The sequence below is a fragment of the Equus quagga genome, chromosome 16 (genome assembly GCF_021613505.1).
Source record: "Equus quagga isolate Etosha38 chromosome 16, UCLA_HA_Equagga_1.0, whole genome shotgun sequence".
Classification (NCBI taxonomy): domain Eukaryota; kingdom Metazoa; phylum Chordata; class Mammalia; order Perissodactyla; family Equidae; genus Equus; species Equus quagga.
In genome coordinates, this window is record NC_060282.1 from 40,354,203 (window position 1) to 40,381,428 (window position 27,226).

General features: G+C 37.4%; 1 protein-coding gene across 2 annotated transcripts in view; it reads right to left on the bottom strand.

The window, feature by feature from the left end:
- The window catches only part of CPQ (carboxypeptidase Q), a 460,527-nt gene that overhangs the window by 84,806 nt on the left and 348,495 nt on the right, over positions 1-27,226 (bottom strand). For both annotated transcript variants that reach the window (XM_046642700.1, XM_046642701.1), the window contains exon 6: positions 15,364-15,455. In XM_046642700.1, coding sequence (XP_046498656.1) covers positions 15,364-15,455 — 92 coding nt within the window. The remainder of the gene's footprint in view (positions 1-15,363; positions 15,456-27,226) is intronic.

A 27,226-nucleotide genomic window follows, 5' to 3' on the forward strand; every position in this document is an offset into this window, starting at 1 on the left:
AACAGGACAATGAGTGGAAACTGGACTATCTCAGGTAAATCAGGAACCAATAAGCTACTAAAATACAGCTTTTTTTATTTTTTTGTATCTCCTATTTCTGCCACTATAAAATTAAAGAGATACACAGCAAATTTCCTTGATTATAAAAATCACATTTTTCTCCCATTTTAGCATTTTGGAAATTGGAATGCATCTTGCTGTTGATACATTCCATAAGATACTTGCCAAATACCAGGCAACAAAAAAATTGTACTGTTAGCTGTCATTGCTTGTCTATGTGCAAACTTCATCACACAGAAAGGGTCTCTGGTAATTCATGTTATACATTTACATCAGTTAAGTTATTTGCGTTAGTATCAACACAGATCACTGAATTTTAACTTGAGTTTTAATTATTGATCAAAATTCTTCATACAGTTTTGATGTACACAGAAGATTGATTTTCACATGTGAGGTAGAACAATTAAAGGCAGAAGAAGTCACCAGATCTTCAGATCAGATCCCAAGTGTTCAAGGTTAGCAAAGGTTGGCGTAACCAAACATGCAGCATGGAGGCCTCCACTCAGGTACTGAACAACCTATCAAAAGCTTCCTTAGACTTTCAGGAGAAGCTGTATGGCTTTTACAAATATTAAAATGAAAAAAAAAAAAACTTAGCCAAATTGGAAATATAGAGAAAAGTCTGTATTCAATATGCCACATAATAACACTGTCAACCCTAAATATGCATCTTTAGCCCCTGTCAAAACAGGGAGCACAGGTTACACAAAGTGGCCTCTCACTGTGACACTGAGGCCTCACTGCGAATGACCAAAAGGTATTCAGTACCATCTTTAGACTCAGATAGACTTTTATTCTAACTACAAAAGTGTGAGTTATTTTATGCTATTGTCAATTTTAAAAAACTATTTATTTAATGTAGTTTTATTTTCCTGAAAAGCTTTATTAACCCTAACGGCACTCCTTACAATTGATAATCCTTAAATCAAAGAAATAGAGAATTGAATCTCTTCCAGTCAATCTCATGAAGTTACTCCCTCTCCCCTCCCTCAGCCTCCACCATTATTTTCCAGTTTAAATTTGAGAATACATTATTTGACATTCTGTTGTTCTAGCTAAAGAGGTGTGAATGGTTGTGTTTTTTAAAAATAAAAGGAAGTTTTTTCCACCACTATTCACACATCAACTCCTTGATCCATGTTAAGAAAAGAGGTAGAGTCTGGACTGTTGCAGCTCCTGGCAGCCATACCCCTTATCATCCCTTGGGTTTCTCTGTCAGTAATAATTTACTCACATAAATCTCACTCTCCTACTTTAATGGTAAATATCTGCTAAAAGAAGGTGCTACTATACACATAAATATAGAAGGCATTTTCCACTTAATCAGAGTAGTCACAAGAAAAGTGCACTTCATTCCACTTGAAAATTTCAATACGAAAGTCCACAATTGCTGGCTCTTACGAAGATGATGTTAATTTTTTACTTTGCATGTGTCACTTCCATATAATGAAATAATTAGTTGGGAAATTATATTTGCATTCTCAATATTTTTGTACAATAGGTATGTCAGCGTAATTAAGCATTAACTACAGTTTTAGAGAACTGAAGGTAGAAGCTTTGTGTACAAGTGAATATTTTTTCCATCTTTATTTGCTCCATTCTTGTCTTGGTGATTCAGAAAAACATATTTAAATAGAGCTTTTCAATGGAAGCCATCACTACAGTGTGCCATATTAAGGTAACTGCCTAAAAGATAAGATAAAAATCACATGGGTGGTCAAAACCTTTCTGCCAAGCTCTTGTGGAAGCCAGTAGGCTTAGTGAAGCCATAGACTCCAACTGTTTGTTTCACTTTTGAATTTGTCTTTTATTTTCATTTTCCTTTCCTTTTCTATTGTATTAGACTTTGTCATTCTGAACTACCCGAGAGCGGCAGCTCTTGATCACAGCCACTTCTCACTGAAGAAGAGCAGGCACCAACCCACTGTTGCAGGTACGATTTTCTAACACATTCAGAAAGCAGTTTGCCAGTTAAAGTAACTAACAAACTGGGCTCTTAATTTTGAAGAAAAGAATGTGTTAAAGTTTATAAATTATTTGATCTCCTGACCAAGGAAAGAATAGAGTTCAATTTCTTAAAAGCAAACACAAAAAACCAGGACAAGTGTTAAATCATTTGTTCTCTGAGTTCAGTTTGCAAATAATGTTTAAATTTCTCTTTTACAATTCACAATCCATCACCTTCTCCCGCAATTCCCCTATCCTTCCTTAGTGCCTTCACACAGAAACTCCCAAGGCAGGTAAGATTAAGGTACCCTCACAGCTACCTTCTTTTATAATTATTCCTCCAGTATTCTAAATTGCATCTTTAAATTAAGACATTGCTAAGTGGACATGGTCTGGGATATGCTTATTGTCTGATAATGTTAAAAATATATTGACATAAGTGAAATCTCTGTCCTTGGAAATCTTTAAAAACAGCACAAGCAGGCTCCCTCCTGGTGGATCCCTGTCCTTGGCGTATCAGGCCCAGTTACGTTGGAAGAAGAAAGCAGGACTCAATTTGTGGGGGGTCCTGATATATTTTCCTAGGTGTCTAAGCTTTACACGTGTAGAAAAGATGTAAACAGATAAATACATATTCTATTTCCATCTTGCAATGGTGAGAGGTTTTTCTCCTTTTTCTTTTCTTTTAAGAGTAGAAGCAGTGGGAGATGTCCTAATGTGGTATCCTGGGAGCCTCTGATCTGAAGATAACCTTTAAATAGTGGAATGATCTTAACATTTATTCATGTGAGAAAGAGCTTCTTATCACTAAAAGTTCTTTTTGGATGTTTTTTGATTTTATCTATTGTCCAGCTAACAACTTTACTTAAAAAATGCCCAAAGTAAGAGAAAGTTATAGTGAAGATTAAAATGTTTGTTTTTTCAGTCATTGTATCAGGATTTAGAGCTAACATCCTGAACAAATAAACATTTATTTTTATACTCTCCAGAGAAAGTGCAAATATAAAACACTGAGAATTATTGGTGACAGGTGATGTCTGCATGATTATACAATATCCCTTGGCCTTATTCTCCATAAATGCTGTAGAATATGATTCTGTGCTATCTATGTTTTAAACTAAGCACTTTGAAGTGACTTCTCCATTCATCCATTCGTGTGTTACTGTATCCAGCATGCCTGAGTATATTGGTGTGTATGTACTTCAGACTGTGACAAGTGGAGATATATATATATATATATATAAATCCTATATTTAAGATGAGTGGCAGAGAAGTACCTATTCATAGAAGTCATTATGGCTGAAGTCTAGAGATAGAAAATTAGGTTCAAGTTGAGGCTCTGTACCTCATGGTGCTGTGTAAACTTGGGTATATTCTTTACCTCTCTGAGCCTCTGTTTTTCATGTATGAAATAAGGAAAACAGTACATGGCCTGGCAACTACCACGGTCATTACTATTATCAATTTCTATGAAAGAGTACTTTTATTTTCTATGTCTGTAAAAGAGTACTCTTATTTATAAAACGATCATATAGATGAAAGAGATTACAATGACATCTTGTAAATACTAAGAACTTGTTACATATTTGTTTGGGAAATGAGGTCTTTCCAAATTCTTGATGGTTTCTTTTCTCTTTATAAGTCTATCCAAACAAAATCTTTAGTACTGGATTCTCAGATCTATTAAAAAAACAAATCAGTTTCCCTTACATGGAAAAAATGGACAATTTTCACAGAGCACTCTTTCCTCTGTCAACTATTACATTCTCTTCCCTTTGACCTTTCCTAATTCAAATGACAAAACAGTTTGGTTGCTTCCCATTTGGCTTTGAGGGGCATAATAAAGTACTTCCCAGAGCTTTGGAGCAGGGAAAACACCATCCAGTTATTCCAGTGATGAGGGAAGGATGCACGCCATACACTCTCCCAACTGTCAGTTAATACCTGGAGTTTCCTGAAACACATTTACAAGTATTTCCCAGGGCATGGACTCTGATTTCATGGGGTGGTGCATCTCATTGGATGAGCTTTATTAAATGAAACTATAGAAATCAATAAAAAGCAAATTACACTCCTGTTTTAAGTAGTAATGGAAATTCAGTCTAAGCTCAAGATAGCTCATGTTATGTAAGCAGTTTAAACTTTTGTTGAAAGGCCTTGTTAAGCTTTTAAAGTTTGAACTGTTGTTTATATATGTTTTGCTGTGTGGGGTATAAAAGCCCTTTAGAAATTGATTCTGAGAACTCTCCTTTAAGAGAACTCTGAAACCAAAGCAGTTTAGACAAACTGCTGGTTGCTAGGGGTAACCTCAGCTTCTAGAACGAATAATTGCAAATGCAGGACAAGCGTTTGATAAGAGCATGCAACAGTGAGATCTTCTGAAAGAAAATAAGGAATAAAAGTTCTAGTCATTTGGTTAGGAAAAAATTATGCCTTTGTGTTTTTTTACACAAATAAATGAGTCGGAAGGAATTATAGATGTGCCCCAATTGATAAGAAAGCTAGAAAGCCAAACCAAGACCAACTCTGCTAGGAGACAAGGGGCACCTTTAAGACAACACAGGACTTAGATTAATACTTATAGGAATGGCTGAGAAAGAAGGGCAAAGGACTATGAAAAGTACTCAAGTTGTACTCACAACTGTGTCCCACGCCTCGGCTTCTCAGGTCCCTGTTTGATTTTCAGCCCTGAAAGTAATGTAGTTTCAGTACTGCCTACTGTGGCTTCTGGACACTGTTGCTCAAAGTGAACTCACCACCACCAGCTGCTTTCTAGCATTGCCCTTGCTGGCAACCCTGCCTGTTTTATTCTTCCCATTCATTCCTCAAGTCATCTTCAGCAGACTATTCTTTGATGGTTGTGTATGAGTCTAGCGAAAGTACACAAAAACCACAGCAGCCAGAGGTAGGGGAGAAACTTCCAGAAGGGCTACTGATTATGAAAAAACATGATATGCTTGCGGTCTCCTGGGAAAAGCCTCTCTCTCAGACAACAGTTCAGGTTTAAAAAAGAAATACTGCAGGCAAATCTATGGCTAAACCTAGTGTATGGTTAAACGGTGAATTACAATTGTTAAGGGATTAGTAGGAAAGTTGCCAAGATGTACTGGAGTGTTCATTTCTTTACAAGACCTTTCCATATGTATAGACTTTTAAAAAAGATGCCCTTTAAAATACATTTTTGAATATTATTTCGTTTAGTTATCTTAATAAAGGATAGTGTTCTTGCTTTAAGAAATACTGGGAAAGTATGTTAACCCCTTCCTCCAACCCAACCAGGTTACTTTACCTGTTGTGTGGCTCATTGGGCTATAACTAAGGCAAAAGACTGACCTGGTGATGGTGTGTTCTGCTGGCCAAATACCTAAGGGGAAACACAACTACAACTTCTTGAATGCTGAGCTTACAAATAACACTCATATTAAAGCCTACCAAGACACAGCTAAATGTTAGATACGAGACGCTCTAAATGTTGAATTCCACTATGTGCTACAAACCTCTTCCACCAAAACGTGACTGTGAGGCTGGAAAAGGCTTCGGAAGAGAGTTCTCTAAACTTCTTCCCAATAAAGTTTAAAACGGGAGTCAGGAAGCTATGGCCAGTGTGCCAGATCTGACCACTTTCTTCTCCTCCCTCTCCTCCTCCTCCTCCCCCTCCCACTCAGCCTCTTCTCCTCCTCCTCCCTCTCCTCCTCCTCCTCATCTTCTTCTCCTCCTCCTCCATCTATACCTCCTCCTCCTCCTTCTTTTAAATAAGGTTTTATTAGAAAACAGCCATGGTCATTTGTCTACTATTGTCTATGATTACTTTTGCACTACAATGACAGAGTTGAGTAGAGAAACTATATGGCCTGAAAGTCCAAAATTCTTACTATTTACTACTTTTTAAAAAAGTTTGCCAATCTCTACTTTAGAAGACAGAGGGAAGAAGACAGTCTCAGGCAAATTAAAATAGTTCTGGTGATTCAAAAGTCATTTGCTGACTCTGTAACTTAGTAAGGCCAAAGTGCATGTGATGGGACAATTCAGTCACAAAGGATCTGACCCATAAAGGTCACTGGTGAGCCTAAGGCATGACACCTCGGTTCAGATTTGTGTATCCTGGTGAGCCAACCTGATTTCCTTAGAAACTTCGTGCACTAAATATGCTACGGGTCCTTCTGGGTCAGATCACAACCTGGTTAGCATAGGGAAGCACTGAGGCAGAAACTACTTGTGCCTAGTAGGCAACCTCTAGTAAGCTAGTAAATCAGGCTGGATACAAATTAAAGTCCTTTTTCGTGGTTTCAGGAATGGAGAATAAATGAATAAGATGCTAGTCACAATAATTTCCCTCGGTGTTTTGGCACAGTGTTCCCAGAACCAACCTTGAAAGGCAGTCACCTTATCTGGGTTACTAACAGTAGCAGAGAAGTTGGAAGATTATTCTTTACATGCATTGGGCTGCAACTGACACTCAAGCCAAACTTCACTATGACCTGAAATCATAAGACATTATGAGTTAGCTATTGCCTCACAACTGTAGGCAAGGTCTTGCCATCCTAGGAACACGGAAAGATTCCATTCTGGTTGTCACAGCCAGTCTTTTTATTTTAAACTATTTCTTTTCTCTTACATGGAAAAAAATAATAAAAACTACTTAAGAAGGACCGCTTCTAAAGAGAGATAAAGGAAAGAGGTGAGTCATAGCCTACTAATGTTCATTTGCAAGGTGGCATAATGTGATTGTCCTAATATTAAAGGGAATATTCTGATATCTCTGTCCAGGCTGACATACATCTATATATAAATACCATACACACGAAGATTCTGAAGTCCCATAGTCATAATGGAATTCTACACAGGAGAACGCAGAAGACAGCCTTTCCTTTTTTTTTTTTAAATAAAATCCACAAATTCTAATAAGATCCTAAAGACCTCCCAGGTGTGCTGTAGAAGTTATGTGAATGTTGGAACTACACGGGGTTCTAGACCAAAAACACACTGAGATAAATGAAATTTAAACCAATTTTGTAATGTGCTTGACAGGCTAATGCAAATATCTAGGCATTAAAAGCCCAGCAGTAATGATTGAGACAATAACCTCTGATTAGTACGTCTATACTGCACGGAATATTAACAGTGTAAGAAAGCCACTCTGGAGACACGGTCCAGACACAATTATGCTGAATGAGCACATCAGGTCTATTATTTTTATAACCAGAGCTGCAGATGAGTACAAAACTATTCTCACTCTAGCAGTGTCACTTTAGCTAAATTAACATTATATAGAGGCAGTGAGGTTGATGAAATAAAAATGCCTAAGAAACTTATTTGCCTAGATAACATGAAGAAGTCTCACAAACATTTCTAACATAGTCCTTTATTTTGGAGTGAAGCATGACCTAATGCGGGTTGGGAAGTTGGCAAGAAGTTCACTACTGAAAGAATAGGATTTTTGTATATTTATATAAGTAAGGAGAAAAGTTTGTCCCTCAGCATGGCAACACAAGAAATTCTGACAAATATGATACATATTCATTTTCTAACTTTTTCTGTTTTAGAGTTGGCTAGAGTTAGGATAAACTGATGTACTTAGAGTGATCATACATCCCATCCCTCATTTAATAAAGCCTATTTAAAATATTGACCTTATTAATGGCTACCAGAACACAGTAGTGTTCATAATCCCTGTAATTCAATTGCCAGCAGTTTGTGCAATAAATCAGGAAAAGGTTAAAATATTTTCCATGCCAGAATAGAACATATCAATCTATTTTATTTGATTACCTTGGGTAATGAGGCTTTCTCCAGGCCAGATTACCTTACTCACTATAATTATGCCAGATCATATTTTTGCTTAAAAAGGAAAAAATTTAAAAATGCCATCAATCCAGTTAAAACTGTTCCAGGGTATTTTTTCTTACTTTGTACATTTGAGGACATGAGAAATGTCATCTTGCTCTCCTTCTAAGAGCAGATAAGAAAGTAACATTGTTCCCATGAAAAGCAGATTAGGCAAATGGCATCTGGACAACACTCATTTTATTCACTGATTTGAAAAATTCAATAAAATAATCTATAGTAGTTTTAATTCCAAAGTTAAATTCCACTCCTATAAGTAAACTCTTAAAAATCACTAGAGCACAATAATATCCTTCTCTAGTGGTCAAATTTCCTTCTTAGAGAATGCAAGCTGAATTCAACCAATAAAGTTCATATTTTTAAAAAATAATAATGTCATCAATAAAGAACAAGACAAAGGCATTTTCTGCCATCTTTTCCTTTCTTTTAGAATAACCTATTTTCTGGGCATAACAGAAATCTCCCTCTCCAAACCCTTTTCAGGAATATTCTTGCCTCAGATCACTTTTTAGTACCAGCTGAGTTCCAACAGCCCCTGGCTTCCATGTGAAGTCTGCTCCAGGGAGTCAGCTGTGGGTATAAGTAAGATGGCATTTCTGTGTCCTGCTCTCCCAAGGTGTTCCTCCAAGTTGAAATAAGGTCACTGCAACCATTAACAGCACCATAAACCTCATGCAGGGTAAAAAGGCCTTCAATCTCCTTTAAATCACTAGGCAGAACACAGAATGAAGGTGGTAGTCTTAAGGCAAGGAAGCAGGAGAGGGACAAAGAATGGTGGTCATTAGAAGTGGAGGTGGAACTTTTCTTGGAACTCTTCAGAACTGTACCTTGAAAAATATAAAAATACTATGCCCATGAGAATTGCCAGAGATAAAAAATCTAACAATACAACATATTGAGAAGGATGGGGAGCAATTAGGACTCTCATATGTTGCCAGTGAGAATGTCAAATGGTACAGCCTTCCACCTGTTTGGCAGTTTCTAATAAAGTTAGACATACACCTTTCACATCACCCAGCAATTCTACTCCTAGAAAAGGAAAGAAATGCATGTATCCACCAAAAGATTTGTACAAAAATGCTTGTAACAGCCTTTTTACAACAGCTAAAACTAAAAACAACCCAAATGTCTATCAGTAGGAGAATGGATGAAGAAGGTGTGGTATATTCATATGATAGAAAACTACTCCGCCATAGAAAGGGACAAACTACTGTTAACGCAACAACATGGATGAATCACAAAACCATTCTGTTTAGTGCAAGAAGCCAGATTCAAGAATTCATGCTGTAAGATTCCATTCAGATGAAAATCAAGAATAGGCATAACCAAACTGTGCTGATAAAAATCAGCATAAGAGTTACCTTTGGTGGAGTCAGAGGTTGATCTGAAAGAGAAACTTCCCAGGGTGACAGGAATGCTCTACATCTTGATCTCAGTGATGGTTACACAGGGGTATACATTTGCCTAATATATTGAGCTGTATTCTTAAGATCTGTGCCTTTTATTACTGGATGCTAATTCTACCTCAATAAAACACTGTTAGCATAAAATTTGTGTTACTTCTAGAAAAATCAATAAACATAAAGCGCAAACAATAGAAATAATTCTCAAGTTCATGTGCTAATGTGAAGAGAGAGAGTGAAAAGAACTTTAAAACCAGGAGAGAAAATTTTACAACTTAGCAAAATATGTGAAATGGCAATTTTTTAATAAGAGAAAAATACATACACATCCTTTATGGGACTTTCTGCTATGAATTGTTACAGGTATGCTGGATGGACCCAAGGAATGATTTCTATTCTACTTGACTCCAAAATATAGTGAAAAACTCAATATTTCCTGTTTGAATTATTTTACCTAGTAACTGCTGCCAAAATGCTTATAGACCTTTTTGAGACAAAGTTTCTTTTCTTGGAAAGAGTGTTTTAGACATTAACAATAAAGTTGCACATGAGTTTCAAAATTTATACACAAACCACAATTAGCCTTATCTATTTTATAATAATTTAGTAATGCTAGCAATTATTATAATAATTTAACACATATTATAAGAAAGCATAATTATGAAGTAAAGGTAGCTATTAATCGGAATACAATTTTGGAAAATTAGTTTGGCAATAAGTATTAAGATATAATTTTAAATCACTTTAATCTATTTTTCTGCGAATGTATTAATAAAAGTAAATTGTAAACAAAGATGTATTTACTAAGAAAAGGATAATGAATGTTAATGTTAATTTCATTCTCACAAGAGTTTAGCTATATGTTTCCATTAAAATAGCCTTTATAGAACTTTCATTATTGAAAAGATTCTATGAGGAGGAAGAAAGGATATCTTCAGAGCAACAAAAAGAAGGAATAATAATCTTCTACATATTGTTTTTCTCCATAACTGATACTATGTAAGTATACCCAACTTTACTATTAAACGCTACCAAATAAGAATACATAGAAAAAAGGATAGTACATGTGCATTTATAATATTACAATAATATCTTCCTGCAAAATATCTAATTGGCTCCAAAAAATTTTATAAAATTATCATTTAGGTCATATAAGGCCATAAAGAAGTTATTGTATAGAAATAACAATGTGAAAATATTTTATGATTTTTATCATATAAATTAAGGATCAGCAAACTTTTTCTGTGAAGGGTCAGATATTTAATATTTTAGGTTTTGCAGGCCAGACAGAATCTCTATCACAAATCAGTTAAAAGTATACAAAACATTCTTAGCTCGAGGTCTGTTCATAAACAGGTGTAAGGCTGGATTTGGCCCACAGGCCATAACTTACTGATCCCTGATAACCACAATGGCACCATAAAAATGCTAGCAGAGTTATTTTAAAAGTTCAAATATTATATTTTTACAATCACCAAAACAGGTCCTCCCCAATAAAAGTTCTGTTCCTGTTTGACATCATCCATACTGATGCCAAAGGCATACCTCAGAACTCAGTTATCCTTAGTATGAAGAGAAATAACTTTCCCTTTTCTCCCCTCCTGATTACCCAGTCAAATCCACTTACTCCTCAAGAATTGTGTCCTGAGCCTTCCTCATGACTATTTCTTATAGCCATTTCTCTCTTTTCTAACCCCTTTACATTTAATGTATTAAGCCTTTACACCACTCTGCACACTGTCAGAGTCCTTCACGAGAGTAAGATACTTTTCGTAAATACCTTAGAACCTCATTATATATTGTTTCTTATACTAAATTTCTTATGTGTGAGTTTAAAGTTAATTTTTAAGTAGAATGCAAGGTCCTATGGCTAAAGACTGACTTCTTTTGTTTTTTTCCTCCCTCCATCTCTCCTTCCTTTCATCCTGACTCCCTCCCTCCCTTCCTTCTTTCCTTCCTATAGATTAGAAAGTATTTCACATCTTTAGAAATTTCTAGATAAGGTGTTATATTAGTTTCAAGGATAGGGAGATTATATTCAATCAGGGGTTAGAGATTTAGTCAGAGAATGTTCTATGGAAAAGAAAGCATTTGAGCTCATCCTTGAAGAACATGCAGAGATGGGAAGGAAGGGAATGTAAGGAAAAGGAACTGTATGATTAATGATACAAAGAAAAATCAGTGTGGGATGTGAAAGAATTGCTCATTTTTGCCAGACTAGAGAACACAGAGGAGAGGGTGGGGAGGAAACCAGGCATGGAGGACCACAAGGGCCAAGAAGCTAAGGAGTTTGGACTGGATTCTATTAGCACTAGGGAACAACTGAAGGTTTGGGAGCAGAGGGTTTACTTGATTAGAGCTGGGCTTCAGGAAGATTAACTTGATATGGTGGGTATAATGGAAAGCTTGACCTCAAGAAAATACAGAGAGCATGGAAATGGAGGATGCATCTAAAGTGATAGACTGTAGGCTCAGTAGTGCTTTACTGTTGATTAGATGTGGGGCACAAAGAAGAGGAAGGAGGAGAAGATGTCAGTGACATTTTGATACCTGGCGATGGGGAGGATGATGCTGTCATTAATAGAAATAATGAATAGAGAAGAAGGAGCAAGTGTGACAGGGATGCTAGATTGAACTTCTTTCAGGCTGGAGTGTCTATTGTAGTTTCAGTAATAGTTTACTGATCTCCGGTTGTACCGCTGAAGATAATATTGCCTTGGTTTTCTCACAGATGATACTACAACTTAGAATGGCATGCTTAATTGTACATTTCAAGTGTAAATAAAATCACAATTTGTGTTCTCAATAGAGCAAAGCATAATTATAACCTGGGATTCTCTCCGCATTGCAAGGGTTGAGAAGGGGAGATAAGTTTTAGTAAGATGAGATGAGGAAAGTGAGTCTCTGAGAGGCTGAGGGACTTCATTGTTGATGTCTCATTGGCAGAACGAAGACTAGAACCAGTTCTCCTGACAGCCAGTAGTATATTTAGCTTCTTATTTGAAGGGAGAAGGCAAAACACAAGGCCTGAAAAGCTCAGAGGTGGTAACCAGTCTCTAATTGTACTTCAAGTGTTTTGGTGAGTATTCATTGGAGGAGGAAGGATATAGTCCTTTGCCTGCCGTTCGTGGTTTATAAGATATAGCATTCTCTTTCAAATAAAATAAAAACTTTTGTCAAGTAAATGTTTACTAATGCCCCTGCTTTTTTTACTTATTTCCTTTCACTATATAACTAATATTTTTACTTCATGAAAGTTAAAACAATTCAGTTATACAACTCACTATATCCACCTAATCCTAGTTTTCTCTTAGAGGTAACCATGATTAATGGTGGAAGAAGGTCCTTTCAGACGTCAGTGAAGCGAACATAAACTCTCTGCCACTCCATGTCCACTTCCAGAACCGTCCCAAAAAACCTGCCCCTCTTCCCCTGACTGTCAGCTGAAGATTGATGCTCAAGGCAATATTAAAAGCCATGCTGTTGAAGAGTCTATCAGCCTGGATCCCTGAATAACTATTTGGATCCGAGCCCTCCTTAAACTGGATGTTAAGTGAGCAAGAAATAAATTTCCATTATGTTAAGCCACTAAAATTTTAGGGCTAATTTGTTTCAGCAGCTATCATAATCTTATTTAGAACAGAGGATCTCTCTGTTGTGACTGGAGTGAACTGGACATTGACCATTTTCTGGCACGAAATGATGCTATAAGAGAAGTTTGAAGACAATCAGATTTGTCCTCCCTGGCTTGTGACTTGCTTATCATATTTATGTAAAGTTAAACTCAACCACCCCAGAAATGATTATGTTCTTGACAATGCTTCTATCCATATGTTAATCATAAGAACACAGAATAAGTCCTTTGAAATTTGCTGTAGCATATAAAACACATAGACTGTCTTTTTAAAGGTGAGATAAAGAGCTATCCTAAAACAAACACCTAAGTTCCCCTTTCTGGAATTTCTTCCTTCCATCTCTTAAAATGAAAATCAGACCAACCACCAATATATAGACACATTTATATAAAGACAACATGGATATTGTCCAGATAAAGCAACTCTGTTAATGTGGTTGCATGCCCTTTATATGTACATCAGAGATGTATATATCCCTGCCAATCTTTAGAAGTTTAAAATCAAGTCATTTCTGATTTCGTCCATGTATTTTAGTAGACAGTCAAATTTCAAAATCTTACAGAGAAATAAACTTTTGTATAGATCTAAAGAATTTCAGTGGGTGAGGACATTTTAAGCCAGATCCATTGCAGTTTAAATCCAATTTTTTTTTCTTGGAGTAGAGTATATTATTGACACTAAACACACCTTAAAACAGTTCTTTAAGTATTCTCTTTTTTACTGAGTTCAAGATGTATAGAATCTAAAAGGTTCTCCTTAAAAATAATTTAGTTACCCTTCCTGCCTCAGGATAAAGTGAGAACTCCTGAACATGATTCATACATTCTTGTTCAGGCTGTTGACCTCCCCTCTATGCATTTTGCATTCTATGCACCAGTCACTCTGGATTCCTTTCAGCTTCTCCAGTGTGCTGTGCTCTCTTTACCTACAGCCTTTGCACATACAGTTCCTGCTACCCAATTCTGACCTCCTCCCTGACAACTCTTTTACCTTAGCTTACTTCTGCTCAGTCTTCAGGTCTCCACTTAGATGTCATTTCTTCCATTTAGCCTATCCCAACCACTTCCCAAGGCCAGGTTAGGTGAGTTTCCTGTCTCTGCCATCAATACTTTATTCTTCATCAGAACACTTCCCATGTTATATTATAATTGAAGTTCAGTAGTCGGTGTCCTTCTTTAGATCGCAGGCTCAGTAAGGTCAGGGTGAATTGTTTTAATGACACTAAACCTAATGCCTAATATAGTGCATGAAACATAATAGGTGGTCAGAAATATCAATTGATTGTTGCTGATCTAGAATAAATCTCATTTAATGTTTTTGTCCACCACAACATATAAAAGGTATCACTGACCCACCAACCAAAGGACACTTATCTGTAATTATCTTATTCCCTAGGATCACTTGGGACGGAAGAACTGAAGTGGTGAAAGAGTTGGGCATAGGCATGGTTTTCCTTTGTACAGTAAATAACCATGTTCAGTGACCAAATTCATGACCCTGAACTCACCTCTCTTAAGCTTTAACTAACTGAAATAGGGTCATAGACACTGACTCTGTAAAATGATCGAAAAGGATATAAACACAACTCAGAAATAAATAAACCTCTCTCTGATTTGATAATTTAAGTTTGCAAAATCTGTTCCTTCTAATCTGGATGCATGAAAAACAATCCAGCAGCAGCAGCAGCAGAAGCAGACCAGACCCTGCTCCTCTGCCGAACCATCATTGCTCAGCAGCCCGCCCATTGATTTGGGAATTCCTCTTTGAACTAACATTTGATTAATTCAGAGTATTTCTGAGCTTGTAGACTTTGCCTTCTCTCAAAGGTTGTTCTTGATATTAATCTTCCTGTCCCTCACCTTAAATGTGGTCTTTTATTTCTAATCATGATCTTCCACTATTACCTTCTTGCCTCAAGCTTCACTTTTGCCTTATTATACTCAGTGTCAAACTAAGCTGTCCTCCACATTCCCAGGTCTAAGACCTCTGCTGCTGCCTTTCCCACTGTCATTATCAATGATCCTGGCTGACTCCAGGCCTCAGGACTTGGCTCTCAAATACTAGTGTTCCCAGGAAGATTTAGGGCATCAAAGTATGACAGTAGGCTCCATGGGGAGAAGGAATGTTTACCTATTACTATTTCTCTGGCATCCACCAGTGTAGCAGAACTAGAGAGACTTTAAGAAAATGGCAACACGGCAGTTGGGATTTTTCTAAGGCCACAGACTGACGTAGAAATAGAAGAACCCTCAGCTCCACACAGCACCCTCTGTTCACCAGTGCATTCTTCTTTATAGGACTTGAAAAGAAGGCTTTTGCAAGGGGTGTTTGCTGGGGTCAGCCTACCACAAAGTACTGTTGAGAGTCTTCAGGACAATACAGGGAATCTTTAAACCAAAAGCACCAACGCTTTTAGTAGATTTACATTGATATTACACGTGCAAATGCCCAGCAATCCATGGCTGCTTTCTTACTTTGTGTAACTGATAATACTGGAAGGCACCAATTCCACCTTGTTCTTCGGCAGTCCAGAGCACCAAACGCAGAGTCCTCTTCGGACGTAGCCCTGGGAAAAATAATAAAATAAAATAAGTGCTTCTCCAGTTGATTTTAAATTTTAAAAAAATGGCAAGGCCCCTCATCTGCATTCTGGAGGCAGGAGGGAATCAGAGGCATGCATATTCATCTCTTGCTGGTGTGGCTACCTGATTCAGAGTGTGGCTGACACAGCAAAGCAGCACCCTCAGGACTGATCTCCAGGGCAGATTAATGGAAAAAAGGGTTGTGCAAATGCTGTCCGCAGGCAAGGAAATGAGAGCCTCTAATCATATCCTTAACTGGACAACGAGCCCAGCAGGACCCAATGGATGGCCAAGTTTGGGGGGACGTTAGATCCCATATAGAAGATACAGTTAGGAGGACTCTAGGCAGATCATGGGGCATTCCAATGACTAATTGAAACTCAGTCATTTGGCTCTACTTCAAGATAAGGCATGTAGGAGATTGCTTGTTAGTCTAAGTCCACAAGTTTAGAAAGCCGCCCATGGTATCCTCAGTAATGTAATGGCTGTGAAGCAGATGCAATATTTATGTTCACCCATGGTCATTTTCCTCTCCTACTTGAAAATATAAGGTCATTCACTTAAGGTCAAGGAAAATTAATTGAATGAGGATGACATTTTATTCACCTACTGCACAAACAGCTTGGTGACAATTTCATTGACTTGGGAAACACAAATTTGGATCTTGAGGTTATTAAAGTTACTGGTGGATCTGGCATATCTAAAACCATTTTTGAGTGCCTATGTCTGCTCAGTAAAAGTTAACTACAAGAAAGTTGTTGCCCAAACTTAAAAAAATTGGAACACTATACACTAAATGTCCCACTTTGTGACTGAGAATTAAAACCTGTTCTGATTTGGACCACATAATGTTGTTTCAGAGAAATAACACAGGGAGAAAAACGTGAAGGTGGGCTTAAATCTTATTAAGAGGACCCAGCCTCCTGCCTCACCTTAGGGAAGGTGACTTTGAGTGGCTCTGAGACAGACATGCTACAAATCTCATGTATAACCACACAAGTGCTGCCACCCAGGCATGTGACCTTCGAGGGAGCAGGCTAGTCAACTGCAGCCTGGATGATAAACGCTCCTGGGAAATGGAGCTCTGTCCTGCCTCCTCAGGGCACCAACTAGGATTCTCCTTTCATAAGCTTAGTGTTAAGGAGCTTAAAAGGAGCTGTTTTTCACTAAATTGAATACTGTTGTGAAGCCACTTTACGCTTGAGCATTTTAACATAATTAAAAGAGCACAGGTTGAGGATGTAGGCTGATCGGAGTTCTATTTAAGGCCTGGACAAGCAATTTCCACATCCAATTGCTCCGCAAATCCCATTGATGTTTTCTTCTAAGTCTATATAGAATCCAACTTCTCGTCTCTGCTACTACTGGGATCCAAGCCCTGACCTCTTTTGCATGGATTGCTATAGTCACCTCCTAACTGGTGTCCCTGCCACAACCCTCACCCCTCTGCAGATGAAGCTCCACACCACAGCCAGAAGGACCCCTGTAAAGCTTACACTAGATCATGTCATTTCTCTGTTTAAAACCTCCAGTAGCCAGAATGTAAGCTTCTGGAAGGCAGGGGTTTATGTTTTTTGATTCACTGTCATGCCCCCAGTGCCTAGACTATTTGGTACACATTAGGTGCCCAATAAATAGGCACCAAATGAATAAATGAATCCAAAGCTTGGTGTCTCCCTTAGAATAAAATTCAAAGTCCTCCACCACTTTCCCAGCCTCATCTCCTAAAACTCTCCAGCTAGCTCACTCCCAGGCACGCTGTTATAGTTGAAAAAGGCAGGCAGATCTGGTGAGCCGTGCTATCGTTAGGCACACTGGGAAATTGATCCACCTGAACTTCAGCCTCCTTATCTGAAAAGTGGAGAGAATATCATATGCCTATGCCATACTATTTCATGGGGTGGTTGTGAGGATTAAGTGAGATGTATGTAAGACAACCCTGTGCCTGGTATGTAACAGATATTCAATAAGTGAACTATAGAGCTACATAATAGATATCCAGGCACAGAGCACATACTTTTACCCCTAGAGAGAAGAGGCTTCTAAATACTCAGAGAGGAAGTTCTTCCAAAGGCATTCAAACACTTGCTGACAAAGAATCCTGAAGTTCCCACTGCTGCTCCAGAGTCAAACCACCTGTTCACGTTCATAGACTGAAACTGTTGACAGAGGAAGAAATCTAATCAGTATGTCCAAAGATCACAATCTTTGGTTTCTCTAAAAGAAATGTGCTTATTAACGTCAGTTTAAATCAAATGACATTTTACCTGCAACATAGGAAAAAATAAAGGATAAAGTACTGCAAATGAAAATTCCATTTTTTTAAATCAATAAAAAAGTAAAAAGCATGCACTTCTTTTTACATATCTCTGTACCTACCAGCAAAAGAGTACCAAATTATTAAAATGATGGAATTCTCTAAATAAGGATAAAGGGACAGTTAGCACAGGTTAGAAAAAAAACATTTTTTAAAAGCAAATGCCCTGAATATCCCTATGGATTTAGTGTTCCACTTGAAAATCATTACTGTGCAGGATTAATCTCCTCCACATTTCAAATCAGCCAGATGGCCAATGATGTTATATTGAGATAATAAAGAAGCAATGAGTTTGAAGTGACAAAAGCTAAGGCATAGCTGTTGGTGCAGAGCTGGCCCTAAACAGACAAACAGAGCCACCTTCAAGCTCTTGAGAAGCACCGTACCTGTCAGCACAGAACACCAGCACCCGCCCCTCATGCGAGGTGAAGGGCTGACAGAAGAGGGAAGGAAACCAGTGCTTAAGCCAATACCTGAGCTCCAAACTCTCTGTCCACTCTGACATTCTGAGTGTCCCTGAACCGAAGAGAAACGCATGGGACTTTATTCAATGACTAGACGTGACCCTAGTGTGGAGTTTGGGCCCCCAGGCCACTTAAGTCCATACACTGGTAGTGTAGGGCACAGAAAGGCTTTGGCTGTGGAATCTGAATAAGCATTGTGTGATTCTCTGCTCTGCCACTTTAGGCTCTGTGACTTTAAGTTAGTGACCTAATCTTTCTGAGCCTCAGTTTCTTCATCTATACAGTAAGGAAAATGGTAATTGCCTCATGGGATTGTTAAGAAAATTAAATGAGACAAGGCAAATATGTACCAAGCACAGTGCCGTGCACACAGTAGATTTTTTCAACAATTGTTTCTTAGCCTCTCTCTATATCATTCCTCATAGCTTTTCAGTACGTGCCAACAATCATGAGGGACATCTTGTGGGAGAACTAGGAAAGAGGTATATTCTTCATTCCTCTTCCCTAGGAACCATGGAACATCTTTGTTTATACAGAATGCACACCCAGCCAAGGGAAAAATAAAAATTTCACCTTCCTTGTAGAAGAATGCATAACCTCTTTCAGGAGGGAATGCTCCCTCATCCCAACACAGAGCATATCCAAATCCAAATAAATAGAAACAGGCTCTTCACTTTACAGGTGGGGCCAATCAGAATTTTTAGTTTCTGAATGAAGTGAAACAGTTTAATAAATCTGAAAACTGAATAAAACTGATAAAATGATATATATATTTATCTTTTTTAAATGATAGAATTTGTGTATCTCAAATCCAAACTAGATTCAAAAACTAAGAATTTTAAGTATATAAAATAACAACAACAACAACAATAAAGCATAGCAATGACAGCAACACAACAAAGCGATGTGAGGCCAAACGTAGGGATTTCATTTTGTAGTAGACCTGGGGAAATGAACAGCTCAGGAGTAGTCCTGGCTCACAGTTCTGGCCCAGGCTCAGTGGCAGACAGCACTAACCCAAGACAAGCATGTGAAAGAAAGTCTTAGAATTACAAGTGAGAGGGAGGACCCTGGTCTCAGCTGGCTATGAGTCGGGTCTCATTGAGGTTTGTCAGAAGGTAGGCAATTACTTCCCCTGTGGATGCGTAGAAACTGCCCAGAGATCTCTTGACCTCCTGGAATTTCTATCAACAACTCCAGGTAGTGCAAGAAACATTTTACAGCATCATAGTTTCCCTCTGAAAGAACATAAACTACTAACAATGTGCCAGAATTTTGTCTTGTTTATGAAATACGATATACGTGCATTTCACTTTCATTTTATTGAGGAAAGTAATAATGCTACTGGGAAAATAGTGCTGATGAGAAAAGGTGAAAGCAATCTGGTTGGACTTTCTTTCTCATTATTATCAAATTTAAAGATGAGAAGGCCGAGAGGTGACTATCATTAAATTGAAAAGGTCAGTTGACCGTCCTACACTTGCACCAAGAATGGGGCAAAACAAAAGAAACTTAGATTAATCCTGCCTTGTATATAGCTTTTCCAAATCATGAATTCTAAAGAACGCTATTTGTTAACAATGTGTATTGACCCAAATGCCCATTTACTTCTCAGTTTTAATCTCTCCAGAACTAGGTATGAGTACCGTTGTCCCTTCTGTGACCTAACTTTGCAGAGAAAACACAACTTTATCTTACAGTAAATATACTAATTTTCCACATAAATACAGTAGTTCATAAATACCCTTGTTGTCCAGCTCTATTTCATCAAAAGTTCGGAAGAATGCCTACACTTAGAGATTTCTATTCCTATACTAAACTTGACTAATATAAGTGTAGTATCCGAGTTACAGAATAAATAATGACATATTAGCATACAAATTGAATGAGAAGAGGCAGTAAGCACAGTGGTTAAACACCTGGGTTTGAGGGTCAAGAGCTATTTCCACCTTGACAAGTTACATAATTTTCCTATAATATATAGCACATTATCTTTGGTTTTTAAAATAGGAGGCATGGTTAGACAAAGATTAATTATTTCAGTGACATAAATTGCAACTACTGTTTATAAGTAGGAACAAAAATCACTTTGAAGAAGATCTTTTGTTTTTGGAAGAATCAGTTGGTATCTTTCTTAATTATGTAAACATAAAGCGATTACGCACGATTAGGGGCATTGGGGCAGGGCAGCAAACTGTTTTTTAAACTCCATCTTGTAAGCTGCTACCTCTTAAGCCATATGGAGAAACAACATGGACACTGGGCAGGAGGCGAATGGCTGTGTAAAAGGAGCCCAGGGTCTTCTGGGAGGAGAGCCCCAGTGTCCTCACCCCTGCTTCCTTAAATTGGGGGCTGGAGATGAGAGACCTGTTGGGTCAGGGTGACAACGACTAAGGTCCCAGGACAGGGAAGGTCCTGGAAACTACTGAAATAAAGTGGCCCTAATGAAGGGAGGAGTCTGGGGTACTAACCTGGGCTCAACACAGTGGCCTAAGGTTCTAGGGGAAGGGCTAATTTCAGCCTAGCCTGTGGCCAACTCTAGAGGCTCCTCCAAATCCAGCCACCCTGGCACAAAGGTTACAATGTAGAGGACAATAGCTGAGGATGGGAACGTAAACAAAGGGAGTCATGACCTTGTTGCCCAAAATGGGCACCACTGTGACTCAGGGGTACAAACAATGCCATGCAGCAGCCAGACAGAACAGCAGTCACAGCAGATCCAGCTACAGGTTTCTAGAGGAGGACTGACTTATTTGGCCTGAGTAAAGTCCCAGGATTCTTGGACAATCCAGAGGCAGTAGGAGGGGCCTCAGAGGAGATAATAGACTTCCTGCTAATAAGCCTGTGGAGGCTTGGATGATTAACTGTAAAGGAGATTAAAGAGGTGTGATCATATTTATAACCTGTGTTTGTGGAACAGGTCATGACATAATTCAAAGGGAACAGTCCTACCTTATTATAATGATTAGGATTCTATTAGCCAGGAAAATCTCGGTTAATCATTGCTGAAGTAGAAACACTGTGACTACCAGTGTGTGAAGGCCATTTTTGGCTCTAACCCAATTGTCCATTCTCTTCTCCTGCTTCTGCCTCTCATCCTAAGCTCCAGCCGTATCACATTTCCTACTAGTCCCAGAACATGCCATGCTACCTCAGATTTTTAGTTTTTGTATATGCTCTTCTTCTTATCTAGAATGCTCCTTCACCTTTTCCATCTGGCAAACTCCTATTCACTCAACAAAGCCCATTTCTAACATTACTTTCTCTGGGATCTCTGGGATTTCTCTAATATTGCCTTCTGGGAAGGCTCCCCTAACTCTAGCACAAAGTCGGCTACTTCTTTCTCAATGTTCCTCTAGAATTTCAAACACACTGCTATTTTCATTTTCAACCACACTGAAATGTTGATCTCCCCACTAGATCATTAATTATGAGACTCATTTATCTTTTTCATAATCCTGGATCATTACCTGACACTTAACAAGCGCTGAATAAATGTTTATTGACTGACAATGAATAAATATATTTCTGTAAGTATAAATAAAAGCTATTGCCTTTTCATTTAATCTAAATCATATGAGTGCCTCCTCAGTTCAGAAAGTTGGTAAGATATGCTCTTTTGTTAAACCAAAGCCGAAATAACACAGGTGAAACCACCTCAGTAGTCTAGATAATTACATGTGCTTCAACTTCAAAATTTGCTTCAGTTGCTACTACATTTACCCACTTTTGTGGCGCAGATGGATCTACATAGTCAAAATTTAGTACATCAACAACTCTTGTTGATCAAGTCATTAAAGAAATACGTTATGGTCACAGAAATCTTTCCATCAGCTAATTGTATTAAATTATAGGTTATTTGCATTTTAACTCTGACGATTCTTTTTAATTTTTACTTTGATATTTTTTCTGATTATAAAAACAATATGTATCCTTTTTAAAATTGAAAACTAAGGAAAATAAAAAAATTAGAAAACAAAAACGACCTATAAGTTTATTGTTATATTTGCTTATAATTTTTGTATGCATATATTTATATACATATATTTAAACAGTGACATTTTATATATAGTTTCACATTACTTTTTCTACTTGAAATCATGACATATATAGACTTCATCTATTATAATCAATGGTCAATGATTCTGAATTTTTTTAGCTATTCCCTTATTGTTGATTTTTATCCTTAGGACAAGTCCTTAAAAGTAGAAATACTGAGTCTAAAAAGTATAAACACTTTTAAGGTTCTTGAAACATGTCATTAAGGCCTGAAAGAAAGATTGCCAATTTATACTCCCACCAGCAATGCATGAGAATGTTCACTTCTAGTTAATGTGGAACTTTTGCTCTTATCTCCTTTGTTTTGATGTGTGTCATTATCTTATATCTGTTTTTCTATACTACATTCTACTCATTTTCAGCCAAAATAATTACACAAACACACATACACACACTCAATCTCTAGTCTTTTTTAACTTGATTGAGACAAATGTTAAGTTTATATCTGATGCCTGACTAGAGTTAAAATATGCAAATTTATTTTTCTTATTTAAATTGCCTGATAGTAGGATTCTTTCATCAATATATTTCTAAGATAATGTTCATATCATATCATGTAGGGATCACAAGCCTGATCTAGTTGACATTTTAAAACATACTATTTCTTTTTCCCTATCGTTATTTAGAGTGTTTTTATCTGCACGCAGAAATTGAGAAGCCTGGTTATTGATAGATTTGAACTCTGAATCACACTTTTGTTGAGAGTTCTACCTTGCAAAAACATCAAATGGGGAAGAGTTAAACATATAGCACAATTTTTAAGAAAATGATGGTAAATCAAGTACAAATACCGAAATTTCTCTTACAAATTCACATTCATAGATATGGATCTTTAAATTTTATATCTTGTAAAGATCGTGCTGTGTAAGTAAGAACAAATGTGTTTGTACTGGAATCAGGGATTATCAGCATATAATACATCTCCAACAAGCAACCGAGTTGAGGAAATTTCTGGGATCCCCTTTCAACACCAAACAGCAGATATGAAGCATAAGTTGCTTTAGAAAGCAGGAGCCATCATTAAGCTGCTTCTGTTAACTCTTTCAAGAGCTCCCATTTTAGGGTTATAGTGGAGAGGATGTTATCTACATTTTTAAAGATTTTTCTTGTGTATAAAATTAATTATGAGGTTATCTAAACTTGCTTTTGACAATAATTTTTATCCCTGATTTTATTTTAGTTTAGATTTTCAGGCCACAACACATTTGGTAGTATCAATACATTTCTTGCAATCGTTTTTGGACAAAAACTCATCTTCTGGAGCATTGCTCCAGTCTTAATTCCCAAAGTGATTGATGAATTCTCTTCCTAAGGGAAAATCTCACCATGAAAAGAAGAAGATCATCAAAATGTCTCTGCTACTTTCCCCCTTCTTTCCATTCCCACTGTGGCTACCTTTGAATTGCTGCAATCGCCAGCTAACTGCTTCCTCCAAGCCTTTCTGTGTAACTGCTGCCAGATTCATCTTCTTGAAATACTGCTTTGAACATGTCACTGGCTGCATGAAAATCTTTAATCACTCTTTGTCGTCCATAGCAGCAGTTTGTCTCCAACCTTTTTTGAACATGCATCTCTATCAGTAAAACAATTTTGAGCATACATCACCACATAAGTATATTTATGTATAAATGACACATACACAATATTGTCAATATACAATAACATATGTGTATATAATATAAATACATATACATATAATATACAATATAATACATATATATAACGCATATACATATAATATAATAATGTAATAAATATTAGTAAAATGTATTTCTTTTTTAAGATAAAAATATTTTCCTGTAGTATGATGGTCCTACACAGTGCTTGGCTTTGGAGGCCACTGGTCTATAGCATGGAGTCCATTCTCATTAGTATGGCATTCGGGGCCCCGTGCCGACTGGCTCCAATCTGCCCCTCCAGACTTGCTTCCAACTACTCCCCTTCCCAAAGCCTTGTTTCCAGGTAAATTGGTCTCTTCCTTTTCTTCCCATTCCTGTGCTTTTCCTCACACCATTTACCTGTTTGCCCTTCCTATTTTTCTTGACTTATCCATATCCCAACCATCTTTCAGGACCCGGTTCCAATTCCTCCTACTCTACTTACACCTTCCTCTGAACTTCAAAGCTGTTATTTTCTGTTCGACCCATTTGGCAATTAATCATGATTAAGGTACTTTCTGCTTTTGGTTTCCTCACACAGCTCCTGGTAAATCAAAGAACCCTATACACATTCTCTGATGAATGGACTGGCATACCTAATGGAAATTGTTTTAAGCTGCAACAAGACAGATATACATTAGATATATAAAAAGAACTTTTGGATAGAGGATATTTTTAAACATTAAATCATTTATCAGTTACGTTTGCCTAAGGGAGGATAAAGACTGGAAATAAGGCTGGACTTGGGCAAGAGAACACGGAAATAGACTGGAACATTTGGAGTCTGTTGGATCTAGGATATTATAATTGATGACTCTGCAAATACTGAACCCTACCCACAGGGACATGGGACCGGCATTTTCTTAAGAGAAGTGTTTGGCCTTCCAGGAGAAGTGCTATTTATCTCAAAAATTTTCATTCCTCAATTATGGAAAGTGTGAGGCACATTTGTATTCTCCAGATAAAAAGAAAAAGAGCAAACTCAGGGGTGTTTACATGAAATTTCAATGCTTCAAAATTTATGAACTTTACACGGCCAACGTAACGGATTATCTGATCTTATGGAGCTTTTGCTTTTCCAGGTCCTTATGTCACATCTTATATATAAAAGCTGTAAGGGAAGGGAGAAATTTTATATAGTCTGTTAAAAGTATTTATAGGAGCTTGTAAAAATTTACTTCAGACCTCAGGGGACTGTCATCTTAGAAAAACTCCCCGAGTTTATCTGCTGCCCTCCTAGGGCTGAGCTTACAGGGATGTGTTCTGAGTCTGTGAACACTCCACTTTTGAAATGAAACCAAACCCATGCAGAGTTATGTGCTAAGTGTGGGAAGGAATGTGATGCCTCCATTCTCAGAACTTTTCCCAGGACCCCTGTCCTGAAACCTTAAAATCAATCTACTAAGTAGATTTTTTTCTCCCTGTGTAGATACTAACATTTCAAGAACATTTTTCCTGTCATGTTCTAACTTATTTATATTTAATTTCCACATTTAACGCCTACTAAAACACATCATCACTGTCCATCTTTGAATGTACAAGCATACATTTAAAAATTCTATTCCATAAAAGAAAAAACTAAAATTCTGTGATAGAAGAAGTGGTCACACAAATCAACAAATACTTGTGTGGACTATCTGTGCAGAAATCAGAAGGATGAAATGGCGCAATCAACGTAACTCAAAATATCAGACTCATTCATTCAACAATACTCCTAGTCCGGGAAATGAGGGATTTAGGGCTGAAAAAGACAGTCATGCTCTTTGAACTCATGGAACTTAAAATCTAGAAGACAAAGAGAGTAAGCATTCCCACATTATTCTAATCATTGTTTCCATCACCATCATTACTATTGTAGGCATTTTGAATTCATCTAAAGAAAACTAATTTTTTAAAAATTAAGTTATCATTGCTCTGGATGGAGAGTGAGGTTACACCAGAGGGACTTGAACTGGATTCATGAGTAGAACTGGAAGCTAAGGCAGAAAGCTATAAAGAAAAGAATTGGAGGAGAGCAACGACATAGTGGTAAAAGCATTTACAGCATCGCCAGTGCAAGTTTAGAGATGGCCAACATTCAGGGCAAGATCGAGGGAAAGACTACCAAGATTTACTGGGTGCTCAGTACTGTACCAGGCTCTGTGCTAAGACATTTCCAGACAATGTCTCATATAATTTTAGAAACATTACCTCATTTAATTCTGCAAAACAAATAATATTGTCTTCCCCTTTTACAAATAATGAAACTGAGAGGTACAGAAATTAAGTCACTTGCCCAATACTACCTAGCTAGTAAATGACAGAGCTAGGATTCTTACCTAGACTGTCTGATGCCCAATCCAAACTCTTAACCACTTTGGGCTACTGCTTTCCCAAGCAATAAGCTTCATGGAAAGATCTGACCAGTCCCATGCAACCTCTACCTTCTTCCGTCATTTTCTAGGTGAAACTCTCATAGAGAATGTAATTGAGCAAAGCTACTGTATCTATTATTACTTAGAGGTCTATGTTAGCACCTTCAAATTCCATATAAAACCATCCAACTTTAAGAGACAAAGCAAGAATATGGCCTTTAGATAGTTGGTTGGGTAAATGTGTTTTGTCAGTAGGAGTGAGAGCTGGGACCAATGCAAAGGAGGACATTTTCTAGGCTGATGGAGATAAGCAGTAGGACCCTAAGACATTGAGAAGCAGAACAACACTAGAGTATCCAGATAAATAGCAAAAGGAATGACAAAAGCCTTGAACTGTTGGGCCTGAAAATCATCACTAACTTGAAACAAGTAGGAGACAAAGAAGGAGAATAATTTATCTTCTGTATGGGTTGCTGAAGACTCATTTGCATTTGGGGAACCTGAGCTCCAGAAATATTCAAATTAAATCTAGAAAATTATAAGCCTAGCATCCACTTAGACAAGTCAACAAAATGCATTCTCTGCACACAAAAATCATAGGGCTTCTCAAATCAGGAAAATATTACTGTCAAAATTACTGTGAGAAATAAGTTCCAAATGTAAATATATTAATTTTGTTGTCAACAATAAGTCCTGTTGGAAAACAAAAATTCACAAGGACATTGTAGGGGCTTTAAGTTCTTCTATGGAAAAATGATTTTTTAAACATCAAGCTTTTCCTGTTGTCTGTAGAGAGGGAGATTATACCAGAGAGAGAGAGCCATAACTGAGTTTAGGAATAGATCTGAAGGGAAGGCAGAAAGGTGATCATGGAGCAGATTGGTGGAGAGCAATTACATAATA